The sequence below is a fragment of the Accipiter gentilis genome, chromosome Z (genome assembly GCF_929443795.1).
Source record: "Accipiter gentilis chromosome Z, bAccGen1.1, whole genome shotgun sequence".
In the NCBI taxonomy this organism is placed as follows: Eukaryota; Metazoa; Chordata; class Aves; order Accipitriformes; family Accipitridae; genus Astur; species Astur gentilis.
The window spans coordinates 62210514-62224457 of NC_064919.1; the positions used below are offsets into that span (position 1 = coordinate 62210514).

At 34.5% G+C, this 13944-nt stretch overlaps 1 protein-coding gene across 1 annotated transcript in view; it reads right to left on the reverse strand.

The window, feature by feature from the left end:
- Positions 1–388: 388 nt before the first annotated feature.
- AP3B1 (adaptor related protein complex 3 subunit beta 1) overlaps positions 389–13944 on the reverse strand; it is a 164951-nt gene continuing 151395 nt past the window's right edge. Inside the window, exon 27 of the mRNA XM_049794396.1 lies at positions 389–1141. Within this exon, the coding sequence (XP_049650353.1) occupies positions 988–1141 (154 nt within the window). The 3' untranslated portion in view covers positions 389–987. The remainder of the gene's footprint in view (positions 1142–13944) is intronic.

Below are 13944 nucleotides of genomic sequence, written 5' to 3' on the forward strand. Positions count from 1 at the left end.
CCTGGTTTATGCACAGGTGGGAGATGTTTTAACCTCAGTTTACAAAATAAATTTGAAGAAAGGATGCGAATAATTTAAGCTAGATGACAGTATTTGCCACAATATTCTAATAATCAGTATTTCATATAATACTAATTTCTAACATTTCAAACACTATTTTATGAACGGGCCAATCTGAAAATAGGCAGTTACTGGCTTTGTTTATTAACAAAAATAACTGCATAGCAGAAAATTACAATAGGAGCACAAACACTGGCTACTTTCACAAGGACTGATGCATATGTAGTGTCCAATCTTGTTAGTATTTACTTTAATTAACCAGTTATATACAACACTGGTGATCACTGTTATGAGTTCTCTACCAAAACAAGAAAGAGGGAGCCTCTGCTCATAGCACTACTTTATTGGCAACTTAACAGAAATATTTGAGAAAATGGCAGTAGGTAGGAACAATATTAACAGATGAGTTCAGGTTTACAAGCACTTCCAGAAAGCAAACACCATTTTGTTGTACCTGTTGTATTTTTACACTTGTGCAACAAAACCTCTCTGAATCACGTAGTTGTTGTATATGTTGCTGGAACCTACTTGCCATTTAAACTCAGTTTTCAAGCACTGTGATTTCCCTTGAACTTTATTATCTAGTATTTGTCCACTACAGTGAGGAAAACCAATGGGGAAGAAAGGTAGTGGGGGAAGGGAGCAGAGAGGGAAGGACTAAGGTAGAACAAATGGGAAATACATTTAAAAGCGCGGATAACTGACAGTAAAATATATGTTCTTTGGTTAGCAAGCAGAAAAAAAAGGAAAGGACTTGCATACATGATAGATACACACTAGCATTCTAAAGCAGAAGACAAGAATGTCAAGAGTGTATTCTTCCCCCACTGCCAGATGGAAGGGCTATTATTATAAATGAAAGGCAGCAGTAGTGGATGCCAGGCACTTTTGTTGTGTGCCAGATTCTGAAGTCCAGATGTAAGCAGGTTACCCCTGGGACAGGACAGGCTTCAGCTCCCGCAGCAGAACAGAACCAATCACGGTTTTCTCGGTGTTTATGATGAGCTGTGCAGTAGAGCTCTCCTTCAGCTCCACTGTGACTAGCATCAGTGACCCACTGTGCACAGTCTTAGCTGCAAACCTGGTGGGGGAAGGAAAAATAAAAAAATAAAAAATTAAAAAAAAATCACCAAGGATCTTAAGGTCAAAGACTGCTAATATTTCTTTCTGCAAAAGTTACATGAGCTCAAATATAATAAAATGCCTCCAATTTCATTAATGCATTTCAGAGGATAAACCATAAAAACCTTCATAAATTCTTCAGAAAGAATTTTTTCAGCATTGTGTTCATATTTTTACATTTAAGAAGGACAAAAAAGTATCACGCAAAATTGTGTATTTAATAGTATGAACTAAACTCTATTTAAATAAAATTTTTATGTAAGTTCTGATTCTTCAGTTCATCCACAATACTTGTGCACGCTGGCAACTTGAATTTAGCTGTATGGAGTTTTCCATGGATAACTATCATTGTTTGGTATTCCAAAGAAAATGCAACTATGCTAAATGTAGTAGAACACTTCCAGAAAGCCACATTGTTGTACTTTCAGAAAAGTGCATCCTCCTGCCATCTAGGAGGATTAATTAATTCAAACTAAAAATAGTCAGAGTTATAAACATCCAACATGATCATTTGAAATGATGGTAACAGCAAGACACCAAATCCTTCCATCTGTGAATTTATCTCCAGAATATTCAATCATAAAAATGTGGCCACCGTTTCTAAATGTTTTATAATTATTAAAAATCCTACAAAGCAAATTAAAAAAAACGAAACAACCAATCAGATAAACGAAAGTTAGGACTAATGCACCATTACTAAATTCCAAGACATGAAAAACCCACTAATTACATGGAATTAAAAGCAAAACTCTCCTTTTAAGCACTGCAATTGACTGAAAAGCCATTTTAGGCATAGTGAGTTACTGTCAATCCTGTTAATTCATTCTGCATGCACAGCCAGGCCCAAGAGACGGGAAGGAAGAGGATGGCAACAGCCTCGTCTGCCATCTTCCACAAGGAGCACACCATGGGGGTTTTTTTGCCTTTTTTTTTTTTTTTTTTTTCCCTTTCCCCTTGGTTACTTGACAACAACAAAGTTGCTGCACATGGGCTTTTGAAAACACTAACAAGTGTAGAGCAGGTCTGTGACCCAGTCTGACCCCACTTTGCAGGGCCAATCTCCTCTCCTGTTTCTGAATGACACGTGTCTGAATCAGTGCCATCTGCCTCAATTTGCACAACATCTTCAGCCACAATAGGACCCAGTTAGCCCTGACAACAGCTCACAACACAGAAAAATCAAACTGCTGGGCTGACAGCACGCTGTGGGCTATTCAAGAGCAAACCAACTGGTCAGTGTCTCATGTCTGACAATTAGCATGGGCCTTGCAAAGCGCCTACCCAAGCCCATGGGGATCTGTTTAATTACCATCAACATAAAGGAGGGAGTTTATCAGGACATACTCAAAAAACTTCACTCCAGACTTAATTAAAATATTAGCCACTTAAGCAGGAAGCAGGTTCTCTTTAAACGAGAAGTAATTCCTGTCTTTTTTCTTTTTAAACTAAGCATATCAAAATCTCATAACACATTATACTAATTAAGGAAACATGGGGCACTTCTCTAATGTCACCCATCATGGTCAATCTATTTCTTTTGTCTGGATTATAGATACATTCAAAGACCTCTCCCTTTAATAGAAGGTTCTACACCAACGTTACTACTATAAAAATTATCTACTTAGCTAGTTATATCAATGATTTAATGTATTTATACTGCTATGGGGAAGATCACTATTTCTCTTGTTGATTTTGACAGGGGGATAATTATAGAAACAATAGTCTTATTAGTCAGTTTATTTACTTAACAGTTGTGTCTTGGGACAACACAGAAGCAGATTATGTCTGAGTATGCACATAAATAGGTTGGTAGTTGGCACTCCTGCTGTGTTTCATAGCCCCAAGGCTTGATTTTACCCTCTTTTATTAAAACCTGAAAGTGATACAAAGTCAGCGCTCTGTGAAAGCCAAGGTGGCTCAAAGCATCAGAGATGAGTTTTGCCTGATATTTTCACATGTGGATTTGCAAAATCACATAGGGGATCAATAGCACTTTTTCATACCTCTGAAGAAAACACGTAAAATCAATAAAATGTGAGTTTGTATGTGGTTTGCAAGATGCAAAGGGTCTGATACTCAGATAATTTTACGCAAAGTGTTAGTATGCATAACTAGCAGTGGCTAATCGGTTTGTATCAATGGTCACTGATCTGGAATCGCTTAGTGAAAAAAGAATTGGAACAGAACGGGATGACTTATTTCACCATTAAAAAAGGGTGTATAGAAGAACAACCACACAATGGGTTTACCGCTGCTTTTGAACTTTGGAAATTGAAATCTGTTCCTTAAAATAGGGAAGATAATTTCATTTCTAAAGAGAGTTCTAACATAAATATGCTTATATGATCTGTGAAACTGAATACAGTTATAAAAAGGATGAAGCAGTTGACTTTTAGTTAGAAGACACTAGTAGTAAAACTGATTTGCCAATTATTTAGATGTTTTAAATATACCATCATTGAAGGATTTGGTTAGTAGCTATTTTTTCAACTAAGTACGTGTTATTGCATTTATATGCTTACTCTTACCATAAGCCCATGTGGATTTTCCAAAATGTGTGTTAAGCTCAACTAAATACATAGACCAGAAAGTCATTAAAAAAAATCTTTCAGCAGCAAAAATTAATCACTCTGTATAGTAAGTATTTATTCTTGTGAGAAACTTTCATTTTCTCCACAAGGTCAGTCATTATTTTTTACTTTTTCTGAAAGCTGATACTGCCTTAAAGGTTAGATTTTGAATTAAAAAAAAAATTTGAAAAAAAGATAATAAAAACAATCAGAATTCATAGACTGAAATAAGCCTTGGAAACTGCACTGTAGTACATTAAAATCTAGCTTGTAAATTGGTTGTTTGTAGGTCCAAAAGAAAGAATTTTTCATATAGACAACTCTTAACATGTTAAGATATTATATTATGAGCACGATTCTGTTTGTAACAAAGGATGCATCAGTGAATATGAAAAAAAAAGAAAGTAAATGAGAATACCATTCAGAAAACAACCAAATATTTACTAATAGTTTCAAGATGGCTGTTTCTGCTATACTGCAGTTATTTTCTAGTTTTCTTTCTGTGATAATATTAATTCTAAACCTGATTTCACATAATTAAAAATATTCAGGAAGATTTGCCGCTTTAATACTTCTCCCACTTAAAAAAATCAAGACAGATTAGAAACATAACAATGTGAGATACATTTGCATACTCTGAGTTTTCCCAAATATTTTTTGTCTTTAAAAAGACTGTTACATATTTTGAGGCTATGTGACATGGAAAAAAAAAGATACGGAGTTCATATATTATTTTCACATAAATTTAGTACCTGTCAGTAGGTAAGGAAATATATATTAAGAATAAAATTCTAAATCAACATCACTAAAGTACTGTATATTTTTAGAAAGTCATTCAGTCTTTCAAGAGTTAAAAATCAAGTACATATTCTTGGTCACTTGCTATGAAAATAAGATTTGTTAATGATTATCACACAGAAATATTTGATTTATAGTTGATATAAAGGGAAAACACAGAGCATCAGACACTACAATGTGACAGCATTTGCCAAACACTGGCTTTGTGATGATGACTAGCTTAACTACAGACTAGCAGTTATTTTCCCTTTATTTGTAGACAGAAGATAGCTACAATATACAGGAGAGGCATTTCTATGGGGAAAGGTTATGAAAATTCCATGCCAGTGAACAAAGAGAAACAGAGTAACTCACTCAAAATCTGCTCTTTAAAATTCAACATTTGAGAAAGTACATTTACACCTGAACACTCATTATCAGGACATTTGTTTACAGCAGAGCAGGGTTTGTTACACATAATTTGCCACGACTAAAACATACGTTCTCTCCTGTTGGGCGCTCTTCTTCCTCTTTGATTTTTCTATTCAAGCTAAATTCTTTTTCTGTTCTACTGCTTACCAGAAAGAGTGACAATGGCCCATGGAGGCTAAAACTTTTTTTTTCTCCGCCCTTTCTTTAAATCTTGTACATGAAGCCTTCAATTATTGCCTGCTGAAGCAGACAGAATCCTATTAGTAAGAAAGACAATCAGAAGATGCAACGCCCTGCCCTAGCTGTAGAAAAATAATTAGTCCAAAGTTGACAAATGTGTAATCAAGTTATGCAATGAATATATTCAGAGGGCGAAAAAAACACTGCTGTGAATTAGTCTTCAATTTGTAAATATAAGAATGAACAACTATGAAGTATCTTCCAGTGTATCAACTGGATAACAAAAATCTTTATAGTTTCAGTACTCGGATCTTTACCTTACTACAACAAATTCTATCTAGGTACAGGTTTGACTTTAACATTTCATCTAAAGATTGGCTAAATTACTAACTGCTTGTATTCATCCTCTGAGTAAGCCTTAGAACATGAAAAAGAAGTATTGGGAATAGCACTACTATGTATTAGTTCTGACCTGGGGTTAAGCTTAATACTAAAACATAAGCAGAAATATAGTCACAAAAAGAAAAATCTTTCTTAACCTGGTGATTTTAACCTCTCAGGAAAAAAACCTTGTTTAACATTGGTTATTAATAATAAATTTGATTAACATTTACCTTAAAAATCGTATGATAATTTGATGTTTTCTTTTTTCCAGTACATTTCATGCTATTTTAACACTATCTTAGAATAAATTGTTCAAAATACCTAATTCATTACCATAATGTAATTATTTCAAATATTAACTATTTTGGGGCTTAATAAAATCATAAATTGTAAAATAAAGTGCTATCACATCTGTACTATATTTTTACCATTTTTAGTTCTATTGCCAAAATAGATTTTGAGTTTGTCCTCAGTTGCCGGTGAACAGTTGCACTGTACTTCTAACAAAAATTCAGAAATGCAAATGAGTCTCCTGAACTTAATGTCCAACACATAGCACTGCTCCACATGTTCAAAAGATGCTGCATGAACTTTTTTATCATCCTCCAAATTTACCTTTAGTTCAAAAACTTCAGCATTTTTATATGTTGGCATTTATATCTCCTCCCCAAAACTTCAATAAGCTAAAAGCTTGAATCAAAATATTTGGTCCTCACAACTAGAAAATTATAATTGTAATACTTGATCTATTTTGTTTTCTCATCTAGTCTATTCTGTTTATTTTTCTTAAAGAATTGGGCATTTAATATTATAAGTATTTGAGAATTACATACAGTCCATTTCTAAACCAGGCTACAAATTTTAATTTGCAGAAAAATTATTTAATTCCAAGAAAGTAAGTTACCCTGCAGAAATACACTAAAACATTAAACTTCCTCAGAGATCTTTCAAATCAAAGATATTCTTCTGTTCGGTTAGTTTTTTAAGTGTTAAATGTTTTCTGTTTAAACAACTGGCTCAGGAGGTTCCTGTTTGTTTTCCAGAGAAAATGCTGCACATATTTTTCACTTTACAGCATTCAGATACAAAAGCAGTGCTGTCCTCTAGTGGACAGCAAATAAGCTAGGCTAGAACAATCTATTTCGATTAACCTCATACCTAAAATGACTCACTCATATACTTTTAATGTTAAACTCAAATTTAATTTCTTCAAGTTATTTTTAGATTTTGCAATCCACATGCAAGCTCCTTAAATACAATATTTAATATGTTAAGGGCCTTAACATGATTTTGTAGAAAGGCAATCTCTTGATCAAGTGCTTTGTACCAGTTAATGAAAATCTTCATATGCCAATAATATGAAAACTGTATTAATACATACAGGGCCCTTTTGTTAGCAGGGAGAAAATTTCAAGGTTTTGGAACATTAGGATTTTATTAAGAAATAGTAGAAACTACTGGATAAGTACTTTCACTAAAAAAATTCAGTTTCATTTTCTCTAGGAATAAAAATATTTACCTAAGAACAGTGACTAACCAGAAAGTGGTGTCATGGTAATTTTAGTCCTGGCTGACAAAAGAAATACAAATAGTTAGCCTAGCTGGGCCTTTTTCTTTCTTTCTCTTTTTTTTTTTTTTTTTAAGCTATAATTACTTCTATCATAAAACAAGAAAACATTAAGAGTTTACAACTTCTGGCTACAACAAAGGGTGAAATACTGTGGACATGGATATACTATTCCATTTAGAATTCTGTCTCCTACAGGTAAAGGCTACCAGAGAAACTGTTTTGCCTAGGATATTTAGCTCTCTAATTAATTCCTACTTGAGAAATTAGGAAGCAAAATCAAGGCTGCATGTTTATTACAAGTTTATTTGCTCAGCTACCCATTGCAGCCCTCTAGAAGAGTAGAAAAAGATGACTGAGCCCCACAGCTGAGGAACCACAGAAGCAGAACAGTCCACATAACTACGTCAAAGGCGCTATTGCCAGAGGTAGATTTCACTTCATTTGAGCTCTCCGACAGGCCAATTGCTTAGTAAAAAATCTTGGGAAAGATTTCTCTGTGCACACAGAGCAGAAAAGGTCTTTAAAAAAGTCTTCCTGGATTTATAAGACCTGTTTGTCAGCTACTGAGAACATATGTTTGGATTCAAATGGAGTAACTATAAACAATTTCTATTTCTCAGATATTTTTACACTGTGTTTATCCTCAATAGATGGCTAATAGCCCTTCCTTTCTGACATGCTGGAAGCAGATGCATTTGTTAGCTGATGGGGTCTGATCACCAACTTTCTGCCTGAGAATTCTTCCAAATTTTTTATAAATTGGAAGATGACATACCCATAGAAATTTTCCAGGTGGACCCCTTTAAATGGGGTTTTGTTCAATACAAACCTACCTACATACCTGCACAATTGCATACCTTTTCTCCCCTCATTAAGTGTTGCTGGATTAAAAAGATGTGGGGAGGATAACTGATTACTAAGCACGCCATTCTCTGATAATCAAAATTGTCTGTAAACAAAACCCTCTTTCCTTTGAGAATCAGTCTGCCAATATACTATAAATGGGACATGACAGGTTGCAAAATGATAAAAAGGGGTGAATACAACCAGACTGTCAGGCTGATGCATGGGGTGGGGAATAAAGGGTAGTGAAAAACAAGTGTTGATCCTTGGATTTCTGTTTTTTAAGCATTTTATAAGTTTCTATATTTGGTCTAGTTGCTTTCACGTTCTTCAGGATTTCAATGCTTATCCATTGCAGTGTGCTTACTGTTATATTACATGATTTACACAGTATGTTTTTGATTTTGCTAAAGGATAATAATGCAAGGCTCCAAAGGACAGGTGAAAGGTATTTTACATCTTGTTCAATACTTGCTTATTCACAAAACCATATAGGTCACGGGTACGCTAAACAGTGACGGACTACACACAGCAAGCTCTGAACAAACTGGCGTATCTATATGGTGCAGTCAAATGTCCTTAAAAATATAGGGTCCCAGAACCAGCATAGCCACTGTGTGCAACGCTGTGCTTGAGCTACTTAGACCTTCTTCAGCAATGAGCAGAAGCGCTGTTTTGTGCTTCTTGTTTAAAAGCTAGCTTGTTTGCTGCTAATTCAGGTGTCTACTATCACAACATGCCAAGAGAGAAGAATCCTCCCTCTGCAAGTTCCAGTGATCTCTAGAAAGAAGAGAAGGCTATTAGAATGACCACTTTCATGATTGTATTGGAGAAGGATACTAAACTCATTATTTCAAAATGTGAAATGGCTGTTCTGAAGTAGATTAAGGCTTCAGTACTGAAAGAAGCTGAGGTTTGATTTTCTTCAAAACCTCAGATTGTCCCATACTGGGTTGTTGAAATTAAAGACTTGACCATCTCAAATTAGAGGACTGAAATGAATGCTGTCATGTGTCTCAGTGCTGGTCAATGTTAAGACCATCCTGATGAACTGCAGAAGTAAAGATATGTAGATGACACCATGCTCACTTTCTAACGCAACTATTTCCTGTTACTAATTGTGGATTCCTTTCAAAATACAACAGCAACAACAGACTAGTTCAATGGACTATTAAACAACTTGAGATTGACTAAAATTCATTCTTCATATCCACCCTGATGGGTTCAGACTTATCTCACTGACTGATTTGGCAGCATGCAAGTAAAGTCTTCAAGAATGAAAAAACGTGCAAAAGGTGCACTACCTTGTACCATTTTGTAGACCCGTGGTCATTGAAAGAAATAGTCTACTAGAGTACAAAGCATCCCATTTAAGAAATGCTGCAGAAGTGGAAGGCAGAAAGGTAGGCAGTTCAAGACGGCCTGATTCTCCATCCCATTACACATTATATTTTGATATCAATGGAACCACACAAGCATAAAACAAAGTGAAAGACTGAAGAAGAAAATCCAGTTTGTGATCCCAGGTCTGAACAGACTTTTCTGCCAACACATTAAAAGCTTTTGCACCACATTTTGTAGGCAGTGGAAAGAAATGCTTTCTATGTGTATTTCCATTATTTTCTTTCTAAGCCAATTTACCCTGAAACACCTCTCCTTTACGGAGAGGCCTTATGCAATAGTAGACAACATTTTGACAGTTTCATGAGGATCATAACAGCATTCAAGTCTTTTTAAGATTAAAGTAAAGTCTGTAACTATCTTTTCATTCTATCACCATCTGTTGTCTTTTGCTATATTCAAAGTGAAGAAAATTAAGATTGCCTATCCTGGTGGGAGGTTATGGAGCTGAAAATGAATACAGGAGGAAGAGACCTGAGGAACTTTTAGAATATTCGTCTGAAAGGAATAAGCAACACACCTTAGAAAGTAACACTAGCATGAAGGGCATTTCTGGATAAATAAGGCTCGTGTTGGTTAAAAAGAAAATTACTGAAAATCTTCAGTTGAATAGTATCTTCATCTCATCACATTTTGAAATAGAAGAGAACAGCCTAGAATTTATTTTTGATATATAAAGCAATGAATGTTATTGCCCTAGTAGAGACAGGGAGGGGAAGTTATGGTCCATAGAAGAATCAACTTTGAGGGAATAAATATCCTTAATTATGTATCCTCTTATCTTGAAGATGGAAAAATTCCTGGTAGACTTTCCCCACTGACAACAAACAGCAGACATACTTCAACTGAAAAGTACTTGGTACCTAAATGTAGTGATTCAGGCTGATTTAATTCCCTGCAGGAACAAATACTTTTCTTTCAATGTCTTTGTCTTTAGATATTCAAATCACAGATGTGGTCTGAATCACAAGATAGAAGCTTGCTGCCTTAGCTGATTCTTTTTGAAATCACTTTGTCAACATCTATGCACTCCTCAACCCACTTCCAACCCTTCATTTCTTAAAATATTTTCAACAAACAACAGTTCTCAGAACCTAGAAAGAGCTATGTATATTGCAACAATTATCCTAATCACTTTTGTGAAATAATATTTTATAAAAATAATAAACTTTTTTTCTGAAGTTTTCATATTTAAGGAGACATTATATTTCCTGCTCAAAAAAAATTTCTCTTTTGAAATGAATTTCACATTCTTGCTTTTAGTAGAAGCCTTTAAAATTGAAATAATGTTTCCCCTTGATAATAAAAGCAAGAGACATCAATACATAAGAAAGAGTTAATCCTATTAAGAACATGAGAATGCACTGTATGCAGCCTTACAAGGCCCAGTAATCTAATAGTTTGTATTGAAGAGCTATTTGAAGAGGAGGTAACTACACTTAAGGAAGTGAAATAGTACAGCAAATTTATTTTGCAAATATATGAATATAAATCTGCACGTTTGTGTCCTGGTATATATATTGGCTATTGAGTTCAAAATTTTTGCAGCTATCACTTCAAATAAAACAGGTTAGAAAAGAGAGTTTAAAATACAATCAACTCTATTATCTGGCGTTTTGTTCTATACTCAGTTAACAGTTAAATTATTACATTTCAAATAAATATAAGAATTCAGTAGCCATATGGTAAGGAGAGAAAAAAATGCATGTAAGGAAGTGTCGCTATACCGTGATAGGGACTGATATATAGTTGATGTATTTTACAGGTTTACATTTATTTCATTTTTCATTGATGACTGCATGCTATTCTGTTGGTATTTGTTTCAAGTATTTATTTTCAAATCTTCATTATATTTGCTCTAAGTGTTTTTACTTGGTGAAAAATACAATCCTAAATAGGGTTATCAATTTAAGGGGCAGTAATTGGGTCCCAGCAGCATGACAACGTCTTTGTCATGAGTGCAAATATGTTTAGACTTAAAAAACCCAAGAAACACACATGTGCTCAAGTCCATTAGACACACTTGTATTATACTATACAATTTCATTTTGAATGAGTATATTGCATTAGAAGGCAATATAAATTTCTTGGCATTAGCCATCATTAAGTAGTAATACTCAAGTTGGGGATGACCAACTAAGAGGTTAATGTAATTCATGCTGCACTGTGCAGAACGTCAGTTTAAAAATATTGCTTCTTTCCCCGTGTAAAAGGGTATGCACTAAGCACCTCTAAGAAGTGAACTCAAGTAGTCCTCACAGAATAGCATGATGAGCTAAAGCAAGTTCTTATATGTAATTTTTTTCCCCAAATACCACTTGTGATAAAACAAACAAGACAAATGACAATACTGTAGAAAAAACAAAAACTACTTTTAACATATTTTTACTGAATCTGTAACTGTTTTGTCAAGGTAAAAGGTGACTGTTTATTTTATCATCCTGAAATGGTGTACCTGTCACATACATAAAACATGGCACACTTCTTGCATCCATGAGATTTTCAAGAGACTCTACTTTTGTCTAGTTTCATGGTAGAGTTGATTTAATCCAAATATATGTATACAATTTAAAAAAAATAATAAAAATATGTCAGTCATCTGTTTCAGAGTTTTGAAAGTATTCATTATCTAATCTCTATCTCAAATATTCATTCATCTAAATCTAGGATTTACTTTAATGATAATGTAGTGCTATTTAAAAGATGAACATGTTCATCACAGTACCAATTAGTTAATGTTCCCATTCCTGTTCTCACTAAAAACTAGGTGCAATTATGACTACATAGTATCTGTGAACTCCAGTTACTTATGGTGAAGCAAATGAAGGGCTATTTTCTAAATGCTTATCATTGCCGGGCATTTCTGGTAGGCCATTTAAGTTGTTATAAACAATTTTTTTCCCTGATGGACATTATAAATGCAAACTATTCTGTAACTACTGTAGCAGACTGAATACATTCTATTTTGACTCAAAAAAAGAAAAGAAGATTTCAGGATGCTCTAAAGCACTCTGAATACTTCAGCCCAACCAGAACATGCTTTCAACCACTGCCTCTGAAGCACTGTACCCAACAGGAAGCACATCTTCAATTTATTTACAGTTGGTCATAGACTCTGTTTTGTGGAAACCTCCTTTAAAAAAAACAAAAAAAAAGGTCAAGAGAAAGCAAGATCAAATTAGAAACTTATCTACAATAGGAAACCTGTGGCTGAGCTAGGAACTAAGCTATTATTTTAGGGAACCTTTTCAAGACTCAGTCACAAAACAATCCATCCCTATGCAGTAAGTCTCATGTGATGGATAGGCTAAAGATGGAGAACACCTGTAGGCTGCAGACACTTCAGTCTCTTGATTGACACTCTCACCTAGTCTTTGAATTGAAGTTGAGAATGCAAGCTGTATAGATCCCTCAGGGATGCCACAAATGAGGACTCTTTCATGGAGGAGCAGGTGTCAATAGTGACAATCATTTCTATGCAATTGCACTAGCTGTACCATGTTTTTATGGTGAAACAGAATTTTATCATTGACCGTATCAAATACATAGGAAAATCCAGCTGGGTTAATGTTAATGCAATGTAATAAAAATGCCCAGTGATGCAAAAAAGACTAAACCCAACGAAGAGAAATATCAGGTTATTAGTCCTGTGTAGACTACAAGATTCTAACTATTCCAAACAGCCATCTTGGTCAGCAAAATTTCAAAGAAAAACATTGCTCTTTGCTTTAAAAGAAGATCCTTTGCTCTTATTGAAATAGTAATATTCAGGGGGCTAAAGGGATAATTAAGACTCTGGAACTGTTTTAGTAGATGCTAGGAGAGATGTATGTGTTTTCTTATTCCAAGACTAGGTTAACAGCTTCCAATTACTTCTTGCTGTTGTTATTTGTGTCCACTCAGTTTTCTACACATGGCAATTCTCCTGTTTGTTTCTGTCACAAGTGAGAAGCCATACAGATTCACGGGACTAAATATTTTGAGTCAATCACATTAAAAGCTGTCATTAACCAACAATCATATCAACTCCACTGACATTCTGTACCACAGCTTTTGGATGAAATGGAGTGATCTACAAGTAACATCTGGAATTTAAACAGGACCAATGACTTTCTTGGCTGATCATTGTTTTTCCTTGCATATACATAGAAAGGATACGGATATGTTCAATTTAATGTTCAACCTGCATTTAAAAAGATCTTCATCCAACTGAAAAAAAAAATCAGGTTCTAGGTTTAATTAGCTGGATATCATAGGTCAAAAATTAATGTGGGAAAAACAAGCAGCTTCTCACAGATGATATACCTGAATAAGGCCACTTACTTTTGGAAACAGAAACAAAAGTAAAAAACCCTTATATATGCTCTTGAAAGTACCATGCTTTAAAAGGCTACCTCTTCCCTTTGAAAAAAAACCAGGAAAGGACAACTCCCCCTAACTGTGTACAGTAAAGTCTAGATATTTGATTGTTCTATATACATTCAAATAAAGAGCTAAGGAGTACGTAGGGTCAAATTAATATCTGCTTAGGATTGTATGTTACAATATAATTGGGTACCTTATCCGTTAAAGGTGTGGGTAATTTTGCCTAATTTTATCAAATAT